The sequence below is a fragment of the Chelonoidis abingdonii genome, chromosome 12, assembly GCF_003597395.2.
Source record: "Chelonoidis abingdonii isolate Lonesome George chromosome 12, CheloAbing_2.0, whole genome shotgun sequence".
Taxonomy (NCBI): Eukaryota; Metazoa; Chordata; order Testudines; family Testudinidae; genus Chelonoidis; species Chelonoidis abingdonii.
The window spans coordinates 681,223-706,662 of NC_133780.1; the positions used below are offsets into that span (position 1 = coordinate 681,223).

Genomic DNA, 25,440 nt, shown 5'->3' on the forward strand with positions numbered 1-25,440 from the left:
TCCTGTTCTTCAAAAAGGTAAATTTTATTAAAAAAAAAAAGAAAGAAAATACATCTGGAAATTCAGGCTATTGCTAGATTTAAAAAAAAAAACACTTAGAAGGATTACACATCAAGAATAATGTTCTTGAGGTCCAGCTTAAAAGTTACAAGCAAAACAAAAGCTTTTAGGGTTAGCACAGAGGAGTCCACAAGCCATAAAGAAATAAAAAGGATAAACCTAATCACATCTTCCTAAACATTTTCTGATCTACTTACATATGTGGGATTTCCAATGAACAGTTTCTAGTATGATAGCAATGAAGATTTCATACCTGGCCCTGTGACATTATGAGGGTAATATAATATCTCATTGACAGGTGGCAGGGCCAGAAAAAGTTAATTACCTCACAGATTGACCTGACCCGTCGCCGAACTTTAGAGACTGGTTAGGAAGGTCTGGAAATGAATAGAGCTGTGAAATGCAAGTCTGCGTTGGTAGAGTTAGAAGGGGAGGTGTTTGCTCAGGTCTCGTGAGTAAGCAAACAAGTCTTGTCTATTGCTAGAGCTTTGATTCAAAGATCAAAACAGGAATATTAACATTTAGGAAGATACTTGAGGGAAATAGTATTATTGTCTCTGTGTCTCTTTGAAGGTTGTGGTAACCTGTATCTGAACTGTTTAATGGATAAATTACTCTGTGCTAATTGCCAGCATGTCTGGGAGAAGGAGTTAAGCCTATTGCTTTCTCAGGCCAAAAGGCTGCTGGAAATGTATAAGAAGCCTGGGACACAATACTTCTTCATCTCCGATCTGCTTTGGGTTTCAAGAGGGGGAAACCTTAAGCCACAAGGATTTGATCCCCAGTCACTGACCGGAGTCACCCTGAACATGGACATTTGGACTGTAACCTCTGGACTATTTCTAAAAGGACTTTTGGCAACTACAAACTCATCTCTGCTGTGTCTGAACCTCAAGAATTGAATTCAAGTATGTCTGTATATTGATCTTTTAACCAACTATCTCTCTTTTTTCTTTTTAAATAAATTTTAGCTCAGTCAATAAGAATTGGCTGTAGTGTGTATTGTGGGTAAGATCTAAGTTATAATTGGACCTGGGTATGTGGCTGATCCTTTGGGATTGGAAGAACCTTTTCTTTTATATGATGAGATTTTCAGAATTTATCATCATATGTTTGACGTATGTCTGGACGGAGGCCTGAGGCTGGGCACTTCTAAGTAACCAGTGAGATATTATAGAAGCAGTTTTGTGCTGGCTTGGGAAATCTCAGCACTGGAATATCTACCAGTCTTGGGGGTTTGTTTGCCCCATTCTGTTTGCAGTTCACCCTGATTGAGTGACCTCAGCTGGCTCCTATAGGCAACATCGTCACAGGCCCCAGTCATAGAAGCATAGTTGCTCCCTATCTGCCTTTCCCCAAGAACAACCACAGACAGACAATGGGGAAGTTTTTTCCCAATTTTAAAAAGTGCTAGACTTCCCATTGGCTTTTTTGCCCAGGTGCCCACTCCCTTCCTCTCTGCATTTTTAACCCTTCACAGGTAAAGCAAGTAGAGAACAGCTACTAAGAGGGACTTTATAGCTAACTGGCTGGCTTGGTGTCTATAAAAGGAAGCTTCCCCCCAACACATTTTATTTATCACACGTGCTCTGTGCTTCATTCACCCCCCGATGGCCACTGAGGGGTAATATCCAGCAATGTGGGGTGTCGAAGATCTGACACCTACAAGCGAGTCACCACTAGCTGGCCTGCAAAGCCATCGACCTTCACACACGTGAGCTGACAAGGCCTCTGGCTAATCACAGCCCAGCCGGCTGAATGGACCCCCGAAAGTCACGCTGAAACACCCAGCAAAAGCATCCGCCTCTCTGGGTGTTTTCTAGTTCTCATTAGTGGGTGCAGATGCCTCTGGCTTAGTGTTCTGGCCTCTAGGTGTGTGAGAGAGATCCACAGAATCTATATGAGCACAGCGCCTATAGAATAGCTGCCCAGATCCAGTAGCGTAGCTGGGAGGGGAAGTAGGGGGAGCGGCCGCTCCCCCTGAGCACATTCCCCAAAAGTGTCACCTTTTTAACTCACTCACAAAAAAATGTGCCACCCACTGTGGTGCAGTCTTCGCCAGCGAGCCCTTCGCTCGCTCCATGGGGCTTCGGCAGCAGGTCCTTCAGTGTTGCCAAAGCCACTCGGAGCTAATGAAGGACCTGCCGCCAAAGACCCAGAGCATCACCCCGTCAGTAAAAGTGCCACAGAACGCAGGGCTGAGGAGGAAGGGGCTGGAAGGAGTGTTACTTTCCTTTTAAGAGAGTCCCACCTCCTCACCCACGTCCAGTCCCTGAACCAATGGGAGCGGCCCGCAGGGGAAGGCAGGAGAATGTGAACCCTCACAGCACCGCCAGCCGCGCCTTATTAGATTCATAGACTCATAGACTTAAGGTCAGAAGGGACCATTCTGATCATCTAGTCTGACCCCCTGCACAACGCAGGCCACAGAATCTCACCCGCCCACTCCTGGAACAAACCCCCGACCTATGTCTGAGCTATTCAAGTCCTCAAATCGTGGTTTTCCTTAGGGCAGAGCCTCATGCATGCACAAAGTCCACTGTCCAGCCAGGGGCAGGGGCTCCAAGTGGTTTGCCTCGGCAGTGGCTGTGGAGCCAAGGCAGGGGGAAGACAAGGGACCTGCCTGCCCTGTGGGGACAGCAGTGGGAGCAGAGCCCGAGCCAGCCAGCCCTATGCACAGCCTGCAGGAAGCAGCAGCGGGAGGACCCAGGGGTCCGGTCCAGGAGCACCCCTGGTGGGGTATGAGTACCAGGAGGCAGGGTCCAGCCGGGGGTGCATGTGCTGCTGGTGCAGGGGATGATGCGGAACGAGTGAAGGTTCCACTGCCGAGGTGCCGCTGAAGACCCAGGTGAGTACAAGCACCGCAGCAGGTGGCACCTTTTTTTCTGATCGCTCCCCCTGTTCCCTCCACCTGGCTACGCCGCTGCTCAGATCCCGACACCAGCCCTAGGCCAAATAGCCTCACTACTGGGAAGATCACACCTGCAGGTATTTCAGGCTTAGCACCTGTACATTTAAGCCTGCAAAGTCCTGTTGTTTTCACTACGTTCGTCATCGGAGCGTTCAGCATAACCGGGCATATTGGAACGTGACTCTGTGTGAGGGGGGAAGAGATCGGCTGTTACCAAATCAGCCATAATCCGAGCAGGCGCCTTAATGGCACCGACAGCTCTGCTGCCGATGTTCGCGTCACCAGGGAACGATCGGACCCTCCCTCTGTCAGCTCTTGGGCTGACACCGAAACATCCAGCTTGGCCTTGGGGATGCGCTGGGCCTGTGGTGCTGCTTGCAACCCAGATCCGCCACATCCCAGAGTGCTATGTAGCCTTTAGCGGGGGCGGTTAATGTACGTGGGATGGTTTAGTGAACCTGCCTGAGCACAGTAACTTACAAATGATTTAATTTCCTCCATCTTTGACTATGTGTTTTGTTAGATGGTTTTGCTCACTTATTGAGCTAATAAAATACAGACCCTGGAACCATGGGCGGCTCGGCTGTTTGTTCCCCAGACGTCAGGGCTCCGGAGGAGACTCTGAGCCCCACCAAGGTCTGGTCCCTAGAACTGCCCCAGTGTCCCCCAGTGACGGGCACCAGACCTGGCAGCTGCTGGCTGTCGAGGGAAAGTTCACCTGTGCATTGATCATTTGTTTCCCTCAGCAACGTGGATCCAGAGCGTTGGGGGCCCGGGGATGGATGGTGAATATCAGCTGGTCAAGCCAAAGGCCGACCAGTCCCTCCTGAATCAGTCTGTGCTCCTCACACCTCCACCCCCTCAGTTAGTCACTGGCCTGTGCCCTGAGGCTAAGGGATTTATATCTGTTATATCTTTGAATCCCAGTGTACAGCTAGTTGTTCTGAGTATGCCTGAGAGCTGGCACTGCCACACACTTCCTGGGTGACCTGAGTCTCTCTGGGCCTCAGTTTCCCCATCAGGATAATAGCCTGACCTGTTGCCAAGGGAGCATGAGGATAAAAGGATTGTGAGATGCTCAGACGTTGCAGTATTGGATAGAAATGTCCCAACTTGTTAGGTATCCTTCTTAGTTCATCTTTTATATCATATGGCAGGGAGTTCCACAGGATAATCCATTATATAGAATCATAGAATGTCAGGGCTGGAAGGGACCTCAGGAGGTGTCTAGTCCAACCACCTGCTCGAAGCAGCACCAACCCCAACTAAATCATCCCAGCCAGGGCTTTGTCAAGCCTGACCTTAAAAACCTCTAAGGAAGGAGATTCCATCACCTCTCTAGGGAACCCATTCCAGTGCTTCACCACTCTCCTAGTGAAATAGTGTTTCCTAATTTCCAACCTAAACATCCCCCACTGCAACTTGAGACCATTGCTCCTTGTTCTGTCATCAGGTACCACTGAGAACAGTCTAGATCCATCCTCTTTGGAACCCTCTTTCAGGTAGTTGAAGGCTGCTATCAAATCCTCCCTCACTCTTCTCTTCTGCAGACTAAAATCCCAGTTTCCCTCCAGTCTCTCATCATAAGTCATGTGCTGCAGCCCCTTAATCATTTTTTGTTGCCCTCCGCTGACTCTTTCAGTTTTTTCCACATCCTCTTGTTAGTGTGGGGCCAAAACTGGACATAGTCCAGATGGGGCCTCACAAGCGAATAGAGGGGAACGATACGTCTCTGCGATCTCTGGCAGATGCCCCTACGTTATACAGCCCAAAATGCCATAGCTTCTGGCAACTAAGGACACACTGCTGACTCATATCCAGCTTTCATCGTCACTGTAACCACCTTAGGTCCTTTTCTGCAGAATTGCTGCCCAGCCATTCTGTCCCTAGTCTGTAACAGTGAATGGGATTCTTCCGTCCTAAGTGCAGGACTCTGCACTGTCCTTGTTGAACTTCATCAGGTTTCTTTTGGCCCAGTCCTCTAATTTGTCTAGGTTCCTCTGTATCCTATCCCTCCCTCCAGCGTATCTACCACTCCTCCCAGCTTAGTGTCATCTGCAAACGTGCTGAGAGTGCAGTCCACACCATCCTCCAGATCATTAATGAAGATATTGAACAAAACCGGCCCCAGGACCGACCCTTGGGGCACTCCGCTTGTTTAAAAAAATCCTACAATAGACTTTAATGGCAAAGTAGATTTGTTTCAGAACTATTGGCACCATATTTAATGGCTACAGTGTTCTCTAGACAGGGCCAGCTCCAGGCACCAGCATTCCAAGCAGGTGCTTGGGGCTGCAATCTGCAAGGGGCAGGCCGGGAGTCCCTGTGTTTTTGCCCCCAAGCAGCACACTGAATTGCCGCTGCAGATGGCGGGGGCAGTCCATGTGTCGTTAGGGCAGCTGGTGTTTTGGTGGCAGCAGCAATTTGGCGGCAGCTTCTATGTTCACCTGTCCTGTTCAGCCGGCTAAAGACAGATGTTGCTGCCGAATTGCTGCCATCGCGGAATAGCGCGAGCCGCCCTGATGGCACACGGACAGCCCCCGCCATCCACAGCAGCAATTCGGCGCGCTGCTTGGGGCAGCAAAAACAGTAGAGCCGGCCCTGTGTCTAGATAGGAAAGAATGGTGCAAGGGCAGGTGCCAAGGTACCAGGCTAGATGTGTCCATTGGTCTGATCTGGATCCTGGGCTGGATGGGCCCGGGGGGGGTGTCCAGTGTTGCTAACAAAGACACCCACAGTCCAGGCTCGAGGGGCCTCCTCTGCCTGGGGTTACAGCACCCACTCACCTCATCACAGAGGATGATCAGGCCTCCAGCCAATCAGTGACCTCCACTCTTCCAGCTGCCACAGCCGCTGCCCCTGATTGGAGCATTCCCCGTGACCAGGTGGGACTGAGGATGTCTGGCTGGGGCTGCAGCATGAGGAAATCAGGACTTTGTCCCACAGTGTGTCTAGCGTGGGGACTCTCCCTGCACCAGGGGGTCTATGGCCTGCAGAGCGCCAGGTCAGCGCCCATGGATGTCTGCTCCGAGCGTCGTCCTGCCGCCAGGGCTGCCTGGGGGTGGGGGTGGGGGGGCAAGTAGGACAATTTGCCTCAGGCCCTGCAAGGGCCCCATGAGAATATAGTATTCTATAGTATTGCAATATTTTTTTATGGAAGGGCCCCCCGAAATTGCTTTGCCCCAGTCCCCCTGAATCCTCTGGGCAGCCCTGCCTGCCGCAGGGAGGCAGGTGGCTGCTGGTTGGTGACTGAGCCCTGTGTGGGGCACACGGGGAAGCTGGCCAGTCAGGTGTCAGGATTTGCTGTGCACACAGCACACGTCACGCCCTGCAGGGAGCCGCACCTGGCACACGGCTGCTACCTGCTCCGGTCAGGCCTCGGTCCTGGCACTCCCTGGGTGTGCAGTGAGCAAAGTGCACAGGCTGTTTGCAGGGGCTGCCGGCTGGCTCCCCAGCTCCTTCCCTGTGGCCAGAGGGTGAGACCAGGGCAGGAACCATGGGCCTGGCTGTCACTCTGGGGGTCTGTTGGGGCCTCCTGGGGGCAGCGGCTGCTGGGGGTGAGTACGGGAGGGGCTGAGGCCCAGGGCCCAGCTGCACCGTGTCCCCTGGCTCTGGCAATGGAGGGATGGTTTGTGGGCCCCCCCCCAGCTCCTGTGGGGGCTGCTCCAGCCTCGCCCCTCGGAGGGTCCAAAACCTCCTTCTCCTTCCCAGCCGGGATTCGCTCCTGGCCCCTTTGTGCCCTTGCCCCATGGTACCCGGTGCCCTGCCCTAGAGCGGGTCCAGCCCCCGGGCTCCCCCAGGCCCTGCAGCCCCCGCCCCACTCAGCCCTTCGCAGCCCCAGGCACAGGCCAGGCTGGGGGATCCCCACGGGCCCGCAGCCAGGGGATGTTTGTGGGCTGTAACCTGCACAGCCCGGTCTGCCCGGATACCGATGACGAACAGCCTCGGCCTGCGTCCTGATTGGACGGCCACAGGCAGCTGAGAGACTTGTGAAAGTGAAAGTGCTAGTGAGAGCGCTCGTGCTAGTTAGTGCCAGGGACACAGCAGTGGCGGGCGGTGACCCCAAGTCTGGATATTGGGGGTTCTGTCTTATACAGGCGCCTATTCCCCCCCCAGCCCAGCCCCATGGCGTGGGGGCTGCTCCTGGCGCTCTGCGGGGCGCTCCTGGCTCCAGCCGCGGCGGGCGGTGAGTACGAGGGGGGCTGGGTGCCCCAGCCGGGGGTGTCACCGGAACAGGCCGGGCAGCTCCCTGTGACACGCGTGGGGGGCACAGGAGGTTCTTGGGGGCGTGAGCAAAGTGGGATCCCGGGGGTCCCGCAGGCCCCGCTGCCGTGATAGCGGCGCAGGATAAAAACAGCGGGCGGAATTGCGGGGCGGGGAGGGGAGGGATGAGATAATAGTCCTACCGCCCCACCCCGGCCAGCAGCCTCCACTCTCGGCCGCCCAGCTCTCAGGGCAGCAAGGAGGACGGGATTAATGCGAATTACCAGTAATGGGTGGGGGGCGCGACACATTCCGTGAATGATGGGTGGGGGGACGACTGGAGCAGTTTACTCCCACGGTTTAAATGGCTGTAACCAGGGCGGGGCAGCCGCCCAGGGTGCAAAGCTGCAGGGGTGGAAAACGGGGTGGAAATATGGTGAAAAAACTGAGTAGGGGGCACATATATCCTTGCTGGCCCTGGGCGCTACGACTAGTTACCAGCTGGAGCGGGGGAAGGCGGGAGGGCATCCCACTGGGCGGCCACGCAGGAGCACAGAGGGGTGGTTTATTTCATGGACTGCACAGTAACGCTATGTACACGTGTGTGTGTGTGTGTGTGTGTTTGTAACTTCCTCTCCATCCCCTCACTGTTAACAGGCAGCCTTGCACTGACACAGACTCATTTATTATTCACTCAAACACATCGACCGGCTGTCACGGGTTGGATTTTCTTACCACAATCAGTATTTCCCTGTGCCTGAGTGAGCCAAAATGGTGTGAAGAATCAGTAAACCCAAAATAACAGCTTCTGTCAAACCCAGGAACTATTCAGTAAAAAGTCAGTTAAAACTGGAAACAAAATGTCTTACACACCCCACATGCATATGCCCCCGGCACACACATATATAATCATCCAGACCACACACACACACACACGCTACCCCCGACCAATGTCTGCTGCATTAGGCTTTTGGCCTACACCTTTTCCCGCTGCCAATGTCTGAGCCCCCTAAACAAGCCGCCACCTTTCAGAGGCGAAGGCTGAGAGATCGTCCTTCCTGATTCCTGTGAGTCACTGACAGATCCCAGCTTGTCCCTTGCCCAGGATGGGGCTGAGGGCATGGGGACGTGGCTGGGGGTGGGAGGTCTCTGCTAGTCCCCACTGGGTGACCCTGGTGTCCCCTGAACAAGGGAGAAAACTGCTTGTTAACTCAACTTCGCTTCTGTTGCTTTAGGGCACCACAGCCTGGCCGTGCTAGTCACAGCCGTCACCCAGGAAGATGGGACCTATCACTTCATCATGATCGCCCGGCTGGATGATGTTAAGATCGCGTACTACAGAAGCAGGTCAGAGCCACCCAGGCATGGGCAGAACAGGCCTTGGGCAATGAGTATCTCCAGGAAAAGACCAGGGAGTTCTGGGGGCATGAGGAGGGCGCTAAAAGCGATACCAAGTGGTAGATGCAGCTGCACAACCAGACGGGCGGTGAGTGTCTGAGAATTGTTGTTATTCATGGACACACGAGAGCTGCCTGCTCAGAATCACTCCCACTGGGGATCAGGACCTCACTGTGCCAGGTGCTGCCCAAACCAGAGCTGGCTGGAAAATGGAGTTTACTTCTCACAGAAAATGTGTTATTCCCGGGAGTGTTTTCATTCTTGATTGGAAGGAAAGTCAGAAATGGGAGGTTTCCCGTGGGAAGAAAATATTTCAGAAATTCCATCCCAGGCAGGGAGCCGGGCAGCCCTGGGATCTTTCCTTTCAATTTCCCCAACAGAAAATCAATGTTTTCTGGCCAAATTGAAATTTTCCTATGAAAAATGGTGTGGATAAAATGTGAATAGGAAGAGTTCTTTACTCTTCCCCACAATAAAAAAACAAGGGTCATCTGATGAAATGAATAGGCAGCAGGTCTCATACAGACACGTGGAAGTACTTTTTCACACAACACGCTGTCACCCCGAGAAACGCGTTGCTGGGGGACGTTCTAAAGCCAAAAGTGTCACTGGATTCAAAGAAGAACTAGAGAAGTTCCTAGAAGATCTGCTCATCGATGGCTATGAGCCAAGATGGGCAAGGATGGAACCCGATGTTCTGGGTGTCCCTAAACCTCTGCCTGCCAGAAGCTGGGAGGGGAAGATGGGTGGATCACTCCAGAATTGCCCTGTTCTGTGCACTCTCCCTGAGTCCCTGGTGTTGGTCACTGTCAGACCTTGGTCTCACCCAGTATGGCACTTCTCATATTCACCACTGGAGAGACTCCAGGAGCTCAGTAACTGTCTGGCAGGACTGCAACCCCTCAGTCCTCCCCATGGTTCTGCTCTGACCCCTCCTGCCCCTCAGCATCCTCTGGGATTGTTCGCTAGCTCAGCATGAGGCCAGGCGCACGGTCAGAGCCAGTGTCACCATCTGGCTGAGTGTCTTCTGACCCCACCCACCTACAGACATATTTCCCAGCTCTCACTCCCTGGTGTCACCGTCCGGCCAAGCCCCCCTCTCACGTCCCCCAGACACATTTCCCAGCTCTCAGTGCAGGGTCTGAGCTTTCTCCCCCCCCACAGGGATTCACACTGATCAGGTTCACGTGGGCTGTGCCCTGAGCGACCAGGCCCCCATGGACCCGAGGTTCCAGTACACCTACGACGGGGGGGACTTTATCAGCTTTGACAACCAGACAGGGACGTGGGTTGCGGCCGTGCAGCCGGCCTTCCTCCAGAAGCAGCTGTGGGAGGCGCAAAAGTTCTGGACTCAGTATGTCCGGAGGTACCTGCAGTACGAGTGCCTGGAGACCCTGCGGAGCTTGGTGCAGCATGGAAGAGCGGTCCTGGAGCAGCAGGGTGAGTGAGCAGCGGGGAGCTAAGGATTGGGGGGGACAGGGCACAAGGACAGCAATGGGACTTGGTCATGTCTGGAAGGAGCAGTGTGACCTAGTGGATAGTGTTCTGAGTCACAGGTCAGCGTACAGGGGTTCTATTCCCACCTCTGCCACTGGCCTGCTGGGTGACCTTGGGTGAGTCTCCCTCTCTCAGTACCTCTATTTGCCCATTGGTACAATGGGGATAATGGCACCAACCTCTTTTATAAAGTGCTTTGATATCAACCGACGACAAGCATAGACGAGAACTACAGGTTGTTATTAGTGCAGACGGGTTCTTAGCCAGTTCTGGCTGCCTGGGCGTCTCCGTTCTGCAGGGCCTTTCCCGTGGTTTCCAGCTCCCTCAGACGTCCCTTTTCAGGCTGAAACATCCCAGCTCTGGGCTGTGAGTTGATTAATTTTGCCAAGTTTGGTCCAGAAAAGGCCCAGCCCTTTGTGAGTGTGAAGGTGGGGGGAGGGGGATGCATGCTGTCATTTATACAAAGCAAAAATTGTTTTGAGGTTCTTGTGCCCAGCGCTGACACCTCTACAGCCAAGGGCAGAGACATGGACAGGGACTCGGGACCATGTGACAAAGGGATTTAAGCGGCTGACAATGCAGATGGGGGCCAGCTGGGATTTCCGAACGGAGGCGCCCGGCTCCCCATGAAATCACCGGGGTTAGGCACGGAGGGGCGTTTGGAAATCTGGCCCTTAGCCCCTGAATCGCACACGCGTGTTTGGGTGGCCCAGTCTCAGCCTTCCTGGGCGTAGCCGTGTTATAGCGCGGGGTCGCACGCAGCAAAGGAGAACCGGGCCCGAGCCTGTTCTGGCAACTACCCAGTTCAGCTACCACCAATGTGCGCAGTTTGAGTGAGTCTGCAGAGGGGTGTGAGCCAGGTGCCTGGGGCAGCCCTCACTGAAAATGCCCAGCTCAGGGCAGGCTTCAAAAAGACGCAGATTCTCCCAAAATTGGTGATTAACACTGTAGTTAGATTCACTAACCAGTTACAAACTGTGCTTCCAGGGGCAGTGAGTTGTATGGGCCCGTGGTGCCTGGGCTCCACCAATGTTTGGGGCCAGGTCTCTCCCCCGGCCTTACCTGACGCCTCCCCCCTGCGTCTCCCCCGAGTGTCCCCCATCCCCAGAGTGTGTCCCTGCATCTCCCCTGCAGCTCCACCTGCTTCCACTCTGCTGGCTCCTGGCATCAGCTGCCACTGCAGGGTCCTAGTGCCCCCCTATCCATGAATGGCAGGGCAGGCTGCCCTTACCTGCCCTTCCGCCTCAGACCCTTCCCTTTTCCGGCGGGACCCTCCACCAGCACAGGGCCCCGTGCCCACAGTCACCGCTTCTGCCCCATGCTGGGCAAGGGGCAGCCCCATCTTCCACCCCCAGTGAGGGGCAGCAGGAGGGGAGGAGGCACACCGGTGATTCCCCCCGCCAGCACCCGCCAGAGGGGACGGGAGGAGGCTTCCTGGACCTGAGAGGGGCCCTAAGAGCAAGTGCAGTGACAGTGGTGCGAGGTGAGTGTGCTGCTGGGGAGGAGACGAGGGAAGAAGGGAGCTCCCACCCAGAGCTTACAACTGCCTGTGGGGAGAGGGCTGGGGTGAGTCCTCCTCTTTGGCCCCAGCCCCGGGGCAGCCTGCCTGCTCCCCAAACTCATCCCCAGCCCTGCCCCACACCCCCAGCCAGAACCCTCACCCCCCTGCACCCTAACCCTCTGTCCTAGCCCTGAGCCTCTCCAACACCCAAACCCCTCAGCTCTGGCCCCAGCCAGAGCCCTCATCCCCCTGCACCTAACGCTCTGCCTGAGCCCTGAGCCCCTTCCTGCATCATGAAACCCCCAGCCCCACCCCACAGCCCTCACCTCTGCATCCCATCCCTCCACACCCTCTCCCATCCCCAAAATCCCTTCCAGAGCCTGCACCCCAGACCTCCTCCCCCCACCCAAATTCCCTCCCAGGGCAGAGTTTGGGTGGGGTCAGGTTCTGGGCACCACCAATTTCTACAAACCTGCCACCCCTGTGTGCTTCTCAGTCCCCACACTGGTTATCAATAAGCTGAAAAAAAGAAACCACAAAGCCCCCTTTATTGCATTCCTGTTCTCTGGCTCAGTGATGTTATTGACATGAACTGTGACCATATAGCTCATCAGCGCAACCACGCTTATGATTGGCTGCTTATGATGATGCTATCTGGGTGCATACATCAGTTTTGTATTTCAAGTTACAAGTATTGGCTCTGTCCTGTCTGTATTTCACACTTGTGCTCTGCTTCTGGGAGACAATCCAGACAAGTTGGTGTCAGCTCTGCCTAGCCTGCTTGATGGCCCATTAAGGACCATCTGCTACACAACATTGAGAGAAGCAAGGCAGGCAGGGACCTGCCTGTGGACAGAACTCAGGTTTTTCCAGGCCATGTGCTGGGTGGCTTGTGGTTGGAACAAAGAAAGCACAAGCCACATGGCAAAAAGACTATAAAAGGCAGCAGCATCATCTCCATTTTGTCTTCAATCCTGCTTCTTGCCTCTGGAGGGACTTTGCTACAAACTGAAGCTCTGAACAAAGGACTGATGACCCATCCCAGCGGTGGATGTTCCAGAGACTTGATTTGAACTTGCAGTTTACTCCATCACTGCTACAAGCCTGAACCAAGAACTTTGCCATCACTGGATGGAATTGATTCCATTTAACCAGTTCTAGCTCTCATCTCTACCTTTTTCCTTTTATGAATAAACCTTTCGATTTCAGATTCTAAAGGATTGGCACCAGCGTGATTTGTGGGTAAGATCTGACTTGTAGCCAGAGGCGTGCTAGAGAATTCCCTGAAGGCCGCCGTCCACGCGCTCTACGTGGACACCCTGCAGAAAAAAAACGACCAGGGCAAGGCCTTTGAGGTGACCAGCAAGTGGGACTCCAGCAACCACTGCCTCCCCGCGGGCAGCTTCACCCGCTTTGCCGACTGGCAGTTCATACACCGCGCCCGACTAAACTGCGTCCCGCTCTATGGAGCCATCCGTCACGGGAACCGGGACAAGCGCTGCAGGAAGTGCGGGTACACCCTGGAGACCCTGCCCCACGTCCTGTGCAGCTGCAAGCCCCACGCCAGAGCCTGGCAGCTGCGCCACAACGCCGTCCAGGACCTGCCTTAGTGAAGCCATCACCCCACACCTCGGTGAGATTGCAGTCCACGCACCATCCCGGCACCGACGCCGCTGCGCCAGACATCGTCGTCACGGACGCGGGCGGAAAAGATCATCCTCGTCAACGTGACGACATCCGTTCGAGAACAGGACCCGGCGTTCCGCGAGCCCGAGCCCGTAACTCGAAATATGCCTCCCTTGACTGACACCTTGCGGGCAAAGGGCTACGAGGTTTACACCGACGCCCTGTCGTCGGGGCGCTAGGCGCCTGGACCTGTAACGACGTGTACTTAGGGCCTGTGGGGTGGGCCATCGCTATGCGCGACTCATGAGACGTTTGAATGGTCTCGGACACTATCCGGTGGTCCAGGGCATCTACACAACACATCACCGGCACCCGCAGTACTAGGAGTGAGCCGATGTGGCTCCACGCACCCACGGGGGGGAGGGAAACCTTACACCCCCTACTAAACTACATCCCTGAGTCCTGAACCCACGATCTGGATTCCACCTCGTGAGGTCACCCTGTCCCATTACCCGCCTGCTTGCTCTAATCATGACTATTGTAACTCATTAGATGAGTGATGTACCCTCACTGCTCCCCTACTATACTTTGACCCCACCCACCGTACCCGCATTGGGACATTACAGACTGTGTACTATATGCTACCATAACCAAATACCAGCTCCCCCATACTCTGTGTGTTGCCCCGATGACTAATGACTGACATGCCAAACTCTGTGTATTTCTTATTTAAATTCTCTAATAAACATATTTGTTGACCTTGGATCTGGCTTGGGGGAACCTTTTTCCTTTTAAAGGTATTGGTTTCATAACCATTCCCCATAATGAGTGGCCCTGGTGGTGTTACTGGGAAACTGGAGTGTCCGAGGGAATTGCTTGGTGACTTGTGGTTAGCCAGTGGGTGAGACCAAATCCTCTCTGGCGGTGGGTTTGGTGCCTTATAGTAAAGGAATTCCAGCTTGGGCTGTGATTGCCCTGCTCTGCAGTTTGTCCTGAACTGATACTCTCACTTGTGTCTCACCAGAGGCAGCTTTGTTACAGGCTCCCAGTCAGCTCTAGGTCCAGTAAAGTGAGAAGTTATTAAAGATTCGTCACCATACAAAATGTTCTTCTGACTGTGACATGTGGTTCTGGGCGGACCCTGCTGAGAGAGCCAATTCAGGACCAATTGCTCAAACAGGGCAGTCACAGCCCAAGGCTGGGTTTTTCCGCTCTAAGGCAAACCACAACCAGCCAGACAAAAGACTTCGGTTTTACCCACTGGCTAACCACAAGTCACACAAGCAATCTCTCCTACACTCCCGTTCTCAGTATCACCACCAGCCATCCACCCGTCCTTGGGATGATGGTTATGAAAACCAACACCCCAGTAAAAGAAAAAAGGTTTCTCTCGAGCCCAAAGGACCAAGCCCCAGACCCAGGTCATATACACATCAGATCTTACCCACAATCACGCTGTTGCCATCCTTTAGAATCTAAATCTAAAGGTTTATTCATAAAAGAAAAAGATAGAGATGAGAACTAGAACTGGTTAAATGGAATCAATTCCATCCAGTATGGCAAAGTTCTTGTTCGGCTTGTAGGAGGTGGATGAACTGCAAGTTCAAATCAAGTCTCTGGAACTCCCCGCTGGGATGGTCATCAGTCCCTTTGTTCAGAGCTTCAGTTGTAGCAAGTCCCTCCAGAGGAAGAAGCAGGATTGAAGACCAAATGGGATGAGCCTCTGCCTTATATAGACTTTTCCAGGTGTAAACACTCCTCTGTTCCTACTGGGAAAGTTACAGCAAAATGAGTTTGCAGTACATTGGGCCAGTTTCTGCACACTCTGCTGAGTCACAAGGCATATCCGCCTCCTCTCAATGGGTCAGTTGTGTAGGTGATGGTCCCTTTACTGGTGCATCAAGCAGGCTAAGCTGAACTCACCACATAGTCTGGAGGTGTTTCCCAGAACTGCCGCACATTTGAAATAGCAGAGTACACAGCCAATACTTATAACTTTCAACTAGGCACAATGATACCAGATGCACAGTCATAACCAGTAACCCGTAACCTGGTCTTAGACACCTTATATGACCCCCTTTACATAGGATTTGGTGCCACTACAGAACCTTGGTTGCAACCCATGTTCTATATGGTTCCAGTTTATATCAATAACGTCACACTGACCCCAAAGGGCCAGCCACGTTACCAGGTCAGTATTAGGTTGGATCTTACCCAAAATCCCATGTTGCCAGCCAGTGCTTTAGTGTCTAAAACTAAAGGTTAATTAGAAAAGAAAGGAAAAGAAGAAAGTTGTTGAAGAGTAAAGCAATCAGATTCACACATAGAACTTCAGAGTCCATATATCAGGTTCCTAGCAGCGTTGGTGAGTTTGCTAGCTTGAAAGTCCCTCTGGAACATCCACCGCTGGGATGGGTCATTCAGTGCTTTGTTCAAGGCTTAAGTGTGTAGAGAAGTGACTCCGGGGTAAGAAGCAGGACCGAAGACAAAATGGAGATGATGCAGCTGCCTTTTTATATCCTTTACCATGTGGCTTGTACTTCCTGTGTCCCAGACACAAGCTCCCAGTGCGTGGCAGGGAAAAGCCTTAGAGTTGTGTCCATAGGCAGCCCCTGCGTGTCTCACTGACTCATACGGTGCAGTCCCTGGGTTTTTTCAATGGGTTCATTGTACAGCTGATGTCCCTTGGTCGGCCATCTAGCAGGCTTAGTGCTGATGCCAATCTGTCTGGGGGCGTCACTCAGAAACACAGCACAAGTTTTGAAACCATGCAAATCTATAACTCACAGTACAAAGGTGATACAAACATCTAAACAAGATGATCGTCCTTTGCAAATCATAACATTGTCAATGACACCTTACACGGCATATCTGGCATGATTTATTGCAATTTTACAATATTGTTATTATTAATAATATAACGTGTCTCTCAATGCCATACAGCATCACAAGGGGATTTACACCAGATTAACTAGCTCCATTTACAAATCAGTGTAAACGGGTGCAGATCAGGTCTCACACACATGAGTGCTCCACCCGCTGTGGGGCCTTTATCTCTTGTCTTTTACTGGTGCCAGCCCCTGGCATGTAGCTCACACGCTGTGTCTCCCCCTCCAGCACCTCCCATGGTCTCAGTTTCCCGCAGAGACGACCCAGACAGCTCTGTCACCCTCTCCTGCCACGCCAGGGGCTTTTACCCGCGTCCCATCCACGTCTCCTGGGTACGGGATGGAGAAGACATCCTGGCGGAGAAGTACTCGAGCGGGATTCTGCCCAACGACATTCACTCATACTACATGCAGTCAGCCCTGGAGATCTCCCCACAGCAGGAGGACGGGCACCGCTATGCCTGTCGAGTGGAGCACAGCAGCCTGCCGGAGCCCGTGCTTGTCTGGGGTAAGGGGGGGAGGGTTAATAGCAGGACCCAGGGGTTGGGGGCATGGCCCCATGGGAGTTACAGAGATGGGGTGCGGCCCTGCCACAGGAAGGTCAATATCTCTGCCCATCGTCAGTGTGAACTCGTCTAGCTCTGGGTATTTGTGTGACTCACAGAAATGGCCGGTCTCTCAGAGAATCTCATTAAGTTTCTGGCCGTGGTGGCGTCCAGTGACAGTGAGTTCCACAGGCTGACATCGTTACGAGGGAAGGGCCTGGTTGCTGTGTGGCGTGTGTGTCTGGCAGTGCCCAGCAGAGCACCCTCCCTCTGTGCCCCATCCCCATGCCCCTCCTGGCTCAGCCTTTCCCCTTCTCTGGGGCCAGGTCTCTGCAGACGCCCTCAGGGAGACGTTCGAGGCAAAGGCCTGTGACTGCCCTAGGAGGATGCCCCAGCAGTTGCTCCCCTTGGTGACCTGGGCCCTTCTCCATCCCTCAGCCCCTGGGAAGAAGGGCGCCCTGCACCCCAGGGTCCTGGCCGCCATTATCCTGGCCTTGCTGGTTCTGGCTGGAGCCGTAGGGGCTGGCATCATCCTGTGGAGGAGAAGATCAGCAGGTGAGAGCCGGTCCCCGCGGAGCTGGGATGTGGGGAGGTCTGGGGAGTGGGGCGGCCCAGCCAGCCCAAGGGGGATTGGCTCCTAGCACTGCCCCACAAGCAGAGGTGGGACAGGGCCATGGGGCAGGGCTGATCGCCATAGCTTGACCCTGCTGGGGGCAGAGTGGGCTCTGTCATTGGCTGGGTGCCGTGTGCCCTGCTGCGGGGGACACTGGGTTGGGGCTGGCCTGGGCGAGGTGCAGTCAGGGTCACGGGGAGCCCAGTGTCTGGGGGAGGGGGGCTGGGGTCTCCGCGGGGGAGGGTTTACCCTGTTCCCCTGCACTGACCCTCATTCTCTGCTTGTTTTTTCAGGGCCCCACAAACCCGCTTATGCTCCAGCAGCCAGTGAGTACATACAGGGTCCAGATGCCTCTGTGCAGAGTTTGGGCCCCATTGGGACACACCGGGGGAAGCCCGGAGCTGAATTCCCACCCTCCTAGCTGAGATCCCCACAACTTGAAGTCACCTCTGAACAATTTTCTTCTCTCTCCACAGCAGGGATAGCAGAAAATTCTGCCTCCTGCGCTTCATCAGGAACAGATCCCCGGGGTATGGGACCCCAGGGCTTGGTGCAGTGACCCTGCCCCAGCTGCTGACCCCATTGGCTAGGAGAGCTCCTGTCCATGGATCCTGTCTGCTCTGGGGAGATTCTTGCTAGGTCGTTATAACAATTTTCTCCTCTGTGTGTTGAGTTTTAGGCTGTTGTATTGCAGGGTTTGTATCTCTCCTGCAGCATGTTCATTCCAAATCACTGATCGCTGGGCCCTTCTCCAGCCAGAGCTTTGCTCAGGGTCTCTTCCAAAGGGCTGCCTGTGAGCCAGGCCCATTGGTGCCAGCTGGCAAAGAGGTCACTGTCCCAGACCTGACAAACTCACTGCACCTCCCACAGCACTTCCATGGTACTGAGCCAGGAAGGGCAGCATGTGAGGGCTGCAGTGGAAGCTCGTAACCTGTCCCTGCTCACTGGGAGATGGGTGTGTGGGTAAGATTGAAGGAATACTCTGACTTATGGGCTTTGATATAAAAGTTGGTCACTTGAGATATGTCTGGGTGATGCCCATTCATGCGGGACATGGAGGGAAGGTGTTACCCCTCCCTGGTCCACTGGTGATATGTTGCAAGGCTCAGTCGTCTACCCGTGCCCCATCTCCAAACAGTCAGTGGAAACCCATCAAAGACAACTGCAAACACTGGAACCACTTAGAGGTAAAAAGGGAAGGTTATAGCAGAGTGGGGATCGCCCTAGCTGGGAATAGACAAAAGACTGAGTCGGTGCGTCGCAGGGTGGGGAAAGACCCTCTGCATCCATTCACTGCAGAGATGTCTCGTGGAATGAGAGTGTTTCAGCAAAGGCTGGATCCTGGGAAACCAACCAGCTCTGCACCAGATTGAATGATGAATGAATCAAAGTAGTTGTGTTTAAAAACAAGAGAGACGCCCCTAGAAAGCAGAGCAGTAGAAACAAGTGGTTACAGTATTAACTCAAACCATAAAACAGGAGCTAGGGCCTGCTCTTATTAGCAGTTACCTTTGCTACTGCTCTGCTTTCTAGGGGCGTTTCTCTTGTTTTTAAACGCAACTACTTTGATTCATTCTAAGTGCTCACAAGGGACGTGCATTGTACAGGAGCCGTGGTGCGGGAACGCTATGCAAGCTGTCAGTTTGTATCTGCCTCACAGCCACCATGTGCCCACGCCTGGGGGGTTCTGGGAGGGGGGTTTAAATGACTGGTGGGTGTTGGGGGGATCTGCGCTGGTCCTGGGGGCTCACAGCCCTTCCCTTGGGGAGGGGATCCCTGGGCCGAAGATGCGCCAGTCCCAAGGGCTACTGCTCCCCCCCAAACCCTGGCCCTTCCCTTGGGTAGGGGAATCCCAGCTCACAGACCCCCAACCTGGGGCTCCTTTTGTTAATTTCATCCCATGGCTCCTGCAGAGCCCAAGAGGAAACAGCTGCCCCATGTGATCTGGGGCCTGTCCCTGCCACACTGGATCACACCCATTGGCCTGTCTAACCTGGTGTCCCTGTGTCAGACCCATACACCCGTCTGGCCTGGTATTCTCTGCTGCTCCACACCAGCCACCTGATATGGACCCCCCTTACTGGCAATCCAGCGGGTCCATGAGTTATTATACTCGGTGGGGATCAAAAGGGAGGGGATCAGGGGGTTCCCTAGCTTGAGGTTTTCTGCCATGTTAGATCGCGATTCCTACAGCGGACAGCTCGCTTACTCACCAGATTAGCGGTCGGGGTCACCGGTGTTGTCAGAGGTGTGTCAGATGCTACTGGTGTGGGGCTCTGCTCTCTCCTTGTTGGTATCACTCGGCTGCGTGCGTGTTCCCTCTGTGTGCTGCCCCAGCTCTGCGCAGACAGCTGACACAGCAGACCTGAAGAGAACCCCCAATAACCACAGAGTCTAGTAAGGTACGAAGGCACGTCGACCAGGTTTATTGCCGTATGGACACAATTGCATTTCCCCGTAGATTACTTAGTCTACCGGGCATACTACGGAAGAGTGTCCCTGGTCACTGGACACGGCTCAGTCAGTGGTGGGACTTTCCACTGCCCCCTCGGCCGGACAAAGACACTGCCCCAGGGATCCATTCTTATACACAGGTACAAACAAGTTACACATCACTCCTGACGTATTGAGGTGCAGCCCCTCTACGTAGCCAGGTACAACCCCCCTGCGCTGTAAGGTGCCGCCTCTCACCTTGTACAACTTGGTTCGATCAAAACAACTCTATCCATCAATTTACCCTTTTGCCCCTGTCATTGGAACGGGTCGGCCTGTTCCTTGTTATCTGTGGAATGTTCCAGTATAGGGCGTTCTGGTACCATGTTTATACATCGCTATGCTAGGTGAATCAATGTTTATGCAACATCAGCCCTTTCCATGCTAGCATCTGTGAACCGAGCCGGCCTTCAGCTCACAGCTTGACTTTGCTTTTTAGCTAAGTCTGAACCATTTCTTTAGTTCAGGCCTCAGGCCTCATACTGGGCCTTTATCAGGGCCTCACTTACTACACTTTGTACTGTGGACGGCCCCAGCGGGGGAAAGTCCTAGGATGGAGCTGGCCCAGGAGGTCATCCTACGGGAGGAGATGGTGGCCTGGCCACCTTAGAAAGGAAGAGAGCTGCCTCGCTGCACGCAGGTGCAGGAAGGTGCCTGTTGCTGAGCAGACACCCATCACATTGCCTCAACCCTGATGGCAGGGTGGACCCCCATTTCTGCCCTGAAGGGTTAAAAACAACCCTGGGAGGGGGCTGTGGCTGGAGAAAGCAGCTTTTAGGCTGGGCTGATTGCGGGAAGTGGCTGCAGCTGGGGCCGTGCCCCAGACAGGGCCAGCTGGCCCCTATAAGAGGCTGTGAGTGAGAAGCCCAAACAGTCTCCTTCTGCCTGTAGAGGAAGAAGGGTCTGGCAGTAGGGAGCTGGATGCAGGGTACCTGGGTGGAGCAGGGCTGGGGAGCTCCAGCCTGGAAAGCCCCAGGCTGTGGCCTAGTGTTGGGCTAACAGGTACTGGGGGTTGCAGAGGGCAGCCCAGGGGTAGGCCAAGGCAGCAGGTCCAAACCCTTTTGCCTGTGCTGAGTGGCTGGTACTTCAGTCTGCCCCAGAGTGTGGGGCTAGATGGAGGCTTGCAGCAGCCTGATACTGAGGCAAGGTGGGGATAGTGGGGGGGGGGTTCCACAGGGAGAGGAGACCCAGGTTGGTAAGGGACTGCCAGAGGGCAGGACCCCAGTTAAAAGGGCACTGGGGTCCAGGAAGGGACGTGGGGGTGGATCACCAGCCTGCAGAGGGCTCTCTGTAGCTGAATTGAGCTACTTCCCTGAGAGACCAGCAGGAGGTGCTGGAGGGGTGAGTCTGCTCGTCAACACGTGCCCCCCCCCCCCGCCGTGGATAATCCTGCCAGTGATTTTCCCCCAGGCTGTAGGGGAAGATGAGACCCCCCAAGTCACTGCCAGTCTGACTGGGGGGGTGGAATTCCTCCTGACTCCACCTGTGGCAATCAGCTACACCCTGAGGATGGGTGCAAGGACCAGCCAGCCTCGCCCATGGGTGAGATAATGTCGGGTGCCCCCTTAGTGCCCATGCCCCCCCCCCGTCCCGTCTCCAGCTGGGGCCAGCCCTGCTGTTGCAGAGGGGGGAGATAAAACACAAACAAACCCCACAACAAATTATTTTGTTGGGGGTGGGGGAATCCCTTCCTGACCCTGCCAGGGGCTGGCTGAGGCCCTGAAGCATGAGTGTTAGGAACATGAGCTGTAACCGGAACACAAACCACTGAGCCTGGGCCCACCATCCCCATTGCCTACCAGACAGTCCCATGGTCGTTGCCAGCTCGCTCTGGCAATGGAGGGATGGTTTGTGCCCCCCAGCTCCTATGGGGGCTGCTCCAACCTCGCCCCTTGGAGGGTCCAAAACCACTTTCTCCTTCCTAGCTGGGATTCACTACTGGCCCCTTTGTGCCCATGGTACCCACACCCGGTGCCCTGCCCCAGAGCTGTTCCAGCCCCTTCCCACCCAGCCCAGCAGCCCTGCCCCTGCCCTTTGCACCCCCCGGGGATGGGGCGGGACTCTGCTGTGGTGGGCTCTGCACCTTAACCTCACACAGCTACTTCTGCCTGGATACTGATGGCAAACAGCCTCTGCCTGTGTCCTGATTCGATGGCCGCAGGCAGCTGTGACACTTTGGAAAGCGATAGTGCCGGTGTGGGGCGGCGGTAGGTCCCTCTGCTCTGGGCTGCCAGGGTCTGTGCCAGGTTCTACCAGCCCACCTGGGCTGAGTCCCCTGTCCAGATATTCAGGGCTTTATCTTATACAGGTGCCTATTACCCACCCCACCCCGGACTGTCTGATCACCCTCCCCGTGCAACACAAGAGCCATGGCCTGGGGGCTGCTGCTGGCACTCTGTGGGCTCCTGGCACCAGCTGCGTCTGGCGGTGAGTACCTGGTCAGGCTGGGGCGGGGGCGAGGGGGCAGGGTGAGCCCCTGGCTGGGGGTGTCAGACAGGACAGCTCCCTGTAACAGCCTCGCTCCAGCTGGGCGCAGGTGTATTTGTTCTAAACATTTAAAACATGGGTGAAAAGCAGGTCCAACAGCAACACAGAGGGAATGTCAAAGAAGTTTAATGCTGTGGTGTATTTCCTGGACTGCACGGTAACGGTGTTTGTGTGTGTACACACACCCACGCAACTTCCTCTCCATTGCCTTACGTTAACAGGCAGCCTTGCACTCACACTTACTCATTTATTATTCACACAAACACATCGACCAGCTGTCATGGGTTGGATTTCCTTACCACAATCAGTATTTCCAGTTAGCTGAGTGAGCCAAAATTGGGGTGAAAATCAGTAAACATCAAAAAACGCCTTCTATCGAAACCACTAATTTTTCAGTAAAAAGTGACAATGAAGGTCATGCACACCCACGACCCTCCCCTGCACACCTACAGACCACATGTGCGCACCCCACAGGCAGGCACACATGGCACAAATGCCCCAGGTTCTGCTGTGAGCAGTTTGCCCATCCACCTCTCCCATGCTCAGGGCATTTTCCCATGGGAGAGAGCCCTTTAGGGGGCAGTTAACCCCCCCCACCACCACCAATGTCTGACCTCCCCTTCCCCACCCCCACAACAAGCGACCAGCTTTCAGAGGCACAGGCTGTGAGCTCGTCCTGCCTGATTCCTGTGCATTACAGACAGATCCCAGCTTGTCCCTCACCCAGGATGGGGCCGAGGGCAGGGGGACGTGGCTGGGGCTGGGAGGTCTCTGCTGGTCCCCACTGGGTGACCATGGTGTCCCCTGAGCAAGGGAGGAAGCTGCTGATAAACTGAACCTCACTTCTGTTGCTTTAGGACATCACAGCCTGGCTGTGCTAGTCACAGCCATCATCAACAAAGATGGGACCCATCACTTCATCATGATCGCCCGGCTGGATGACATTAAGATCGCGTACTACAGAAGCGACACGCGAGAGGTCAGACCCACTCAGGAGTGGGTGGCACAGACCCTGGGCGCTGAGTATCTCCAGGAAAAGACCCAGCAGTTCTGGAGGCACGAGGAGGGCTCTAAAGTTGAGACCAGGAGGTAGATGCAGCTGTACAACCAGACGGGTGGTGAGTGTCTGAGGCCAGGTCTACGCTGCGACTTTAAATCGGTTTAATGGCCGATATACCGATTTAACGCTGTATCCGTTCACATGACGTCGTCATTAATATCGATTTTACCGCCTCCTTAAATCGATTTCGGAACTCCTCCCAAACGAGAGGAGTAGCGCTAAATTCGATAGTGATAACATCGATGGAGAGGTTTGAGTGAGGTGGATGAAATCGACAAGTATATTGAGGAGACCTCACGAGCGGAGGATAGTCCTTCAGCAGTAGCACACATCTCACCGGCATCTTGGATCGTGGACGAACAATTTCTGAGACATCGAAGATCTCTAGCACGCGAGGAGGAACAACCATGAACGACAGAGTCAGAAGCCACGCAGGATGTTCTCTGAATCTGGACATCCTTAATTTACCATCGGCTTAGAGCCACGCAACTCTGCAGGGTGCGCCCGAAGTCCAGGCCGCACCCGGCGGGAGTGCACGAGTCATAAAAGTATCCTAGATAAAAGGCTGCTAGCATAAGCGAGGACGCACGTCACCGGGTCAAGAGGTCAACATGACTTCGATCAGGTCTGGGTATTTAGGGAGGAGAGCTACAAATGGAGCATCGTCCACTCACTCGTCGGACAGAGAGCACTAAATAGCCTAATATGAGTCGATTTGAATATCAATATAAAGTTCGCAGACACAACCAGCATGGACAGGAGCGATCACGTCTTGAGCCGAGACGCGAGAGCCGTCAGAAGAAAAACACCACCAGACGATGAGACCAATATGGAACCTACTCAGCTATTCAAACAATATCGTACCGAAAGGCATGGGCACCTGGCGTAGGAGCGTTCGAGTACCACCCATCGCAGGAACAGAGCCACAGTCCCACAGCAGTATCGTCCGACATGACTTGTTACCATTCTTCAGCTGCAGATCCTTCGATGCCGCTGACAGACATCAACCATACCACACAACAGTTGACAGCAGGTACGAGTAGGGTTCGAGCCAGAACTGAGCCAATCACACTGCATTTCCCGCCAATCGCCATACACCTCACGTAAAGAGACCAGCCATGGACTAGGCGGGAGTGAGCCTTGCTGGAGTGGTTCGGCAGCCAGATGTGCGAATTGAGTGGAGCGGTCTGGTTCAAATTCAACCTGGTCGATACTGTAATTAGTACACGGCCTCGAGACAGTAGGTCCATAAGCGTCGCTAAGGTGACAGGAAACCGAGAGAGCGCGTGGGAGCGGTACCTGCAGGCGTAGCGCATCACGGAAAACCGGAACTATCTAGCAAGATTCGCGGAGGCCCCTCCACTCCACGGAACGAGGGTTCACAAGCCAACGACGGCATAGTAGTGCGCGAGAACTATAGCCGAGAACTGGCTGACACGAGCAGCTATCGTCAATGCGAGCAGGTCGAGCATCTCCCCCTGGCTCAGCCGAAATGTCATATATGTGGTTTGCAGGAAACAGTTGGGAGGGTCTCGCAGGGCACACATACACAAGATTAGTGAGTGACATGGAGCAGACCCACTCCTGGGTTAGGGAAAATTGAGACCGCGCCTAAGACCCGCTATGTTATGGAGACATCCGAGGGGGGCCAATGAATTTTTTGAAACGAAATTAATCTTTCTTTTACAGGGGAGAATAACTGGAACAGGTTAGTTGACTAATGCTCTCTCGATATCATCATGTCGAGAGGTCAAATGCTCTAGCAAGCATACACCGACTCACTAGTGACTGGAATGTGCCAGGAGGTACTGCCACTGACGCAAGCGCAAGTCTGCGAGCCATGTACATCAGTGTGACCCATGAACATTAGCCCCCTGGGATTGGGGCCTCGTGTGCCAGTGTGCTGCCCAAACCAGAGCTGGCAGGAAAATAAGAGCTTCTCCCACAGAAAAGGTTATTCCCAGAGTGGTTTCCTTCTGGATCAGAAGGAAAGTGGAAATGGGAAGGTTTCCATGGGAAGGAGACTTTTCAGAAATGCCATCTCAGGGAATCCCAGGCAAGGAGCCGGGCACCCCAGGACCAATCCCCAACCGCAAAATCAATGTTCTGGCCAGGAAAGGGATAGAAAATTGAACATAATATTGCCGTCATATAATCC

At 54.2% G+C, this 25,440-nt stretch overlaps 1 protein-coding gene across 1 annotated transcript in view; it reads left to right on the plus strand.

Moving 5' to 3' along the window:
* LOC116825567 (uncharacterized) overlaps positions 1 to 25,440 on the plus strand; it is a 102,936-nt gene that overhangs the window by 69,119 nt on the left and 8,377 nt on the right. Inside the window, exons 3-8 of the mRNA XM_075071488.1 lie at positions 9,737 to 10,012; positions 16,314 to 16,592; positions 17,068 to 17,184; positions 17,536 to 17,568; positions 17,719 to 17,792; positions 17,957 to 18,122. Of these exons, the coding sequence (XP_074927589.1) occupies positions 9,737 to 10,012; positions 16,314 to 16,592; positions 17,068 to 17,184; positions 17,536 to 17,568; positions 17,719 to 17,792; positions 17,957 to 18,122 (945 nt within the window). The remainder of the gene's footprint in view (positions 1 to 9,736; positions 10,013 to 16,313; positions 16,593 to 17,067; positions 17,185 to 17,535; positions 17,569 to 17,718; positions 17,793 to 17,956; positions 18,123 to 25,440) is intronic.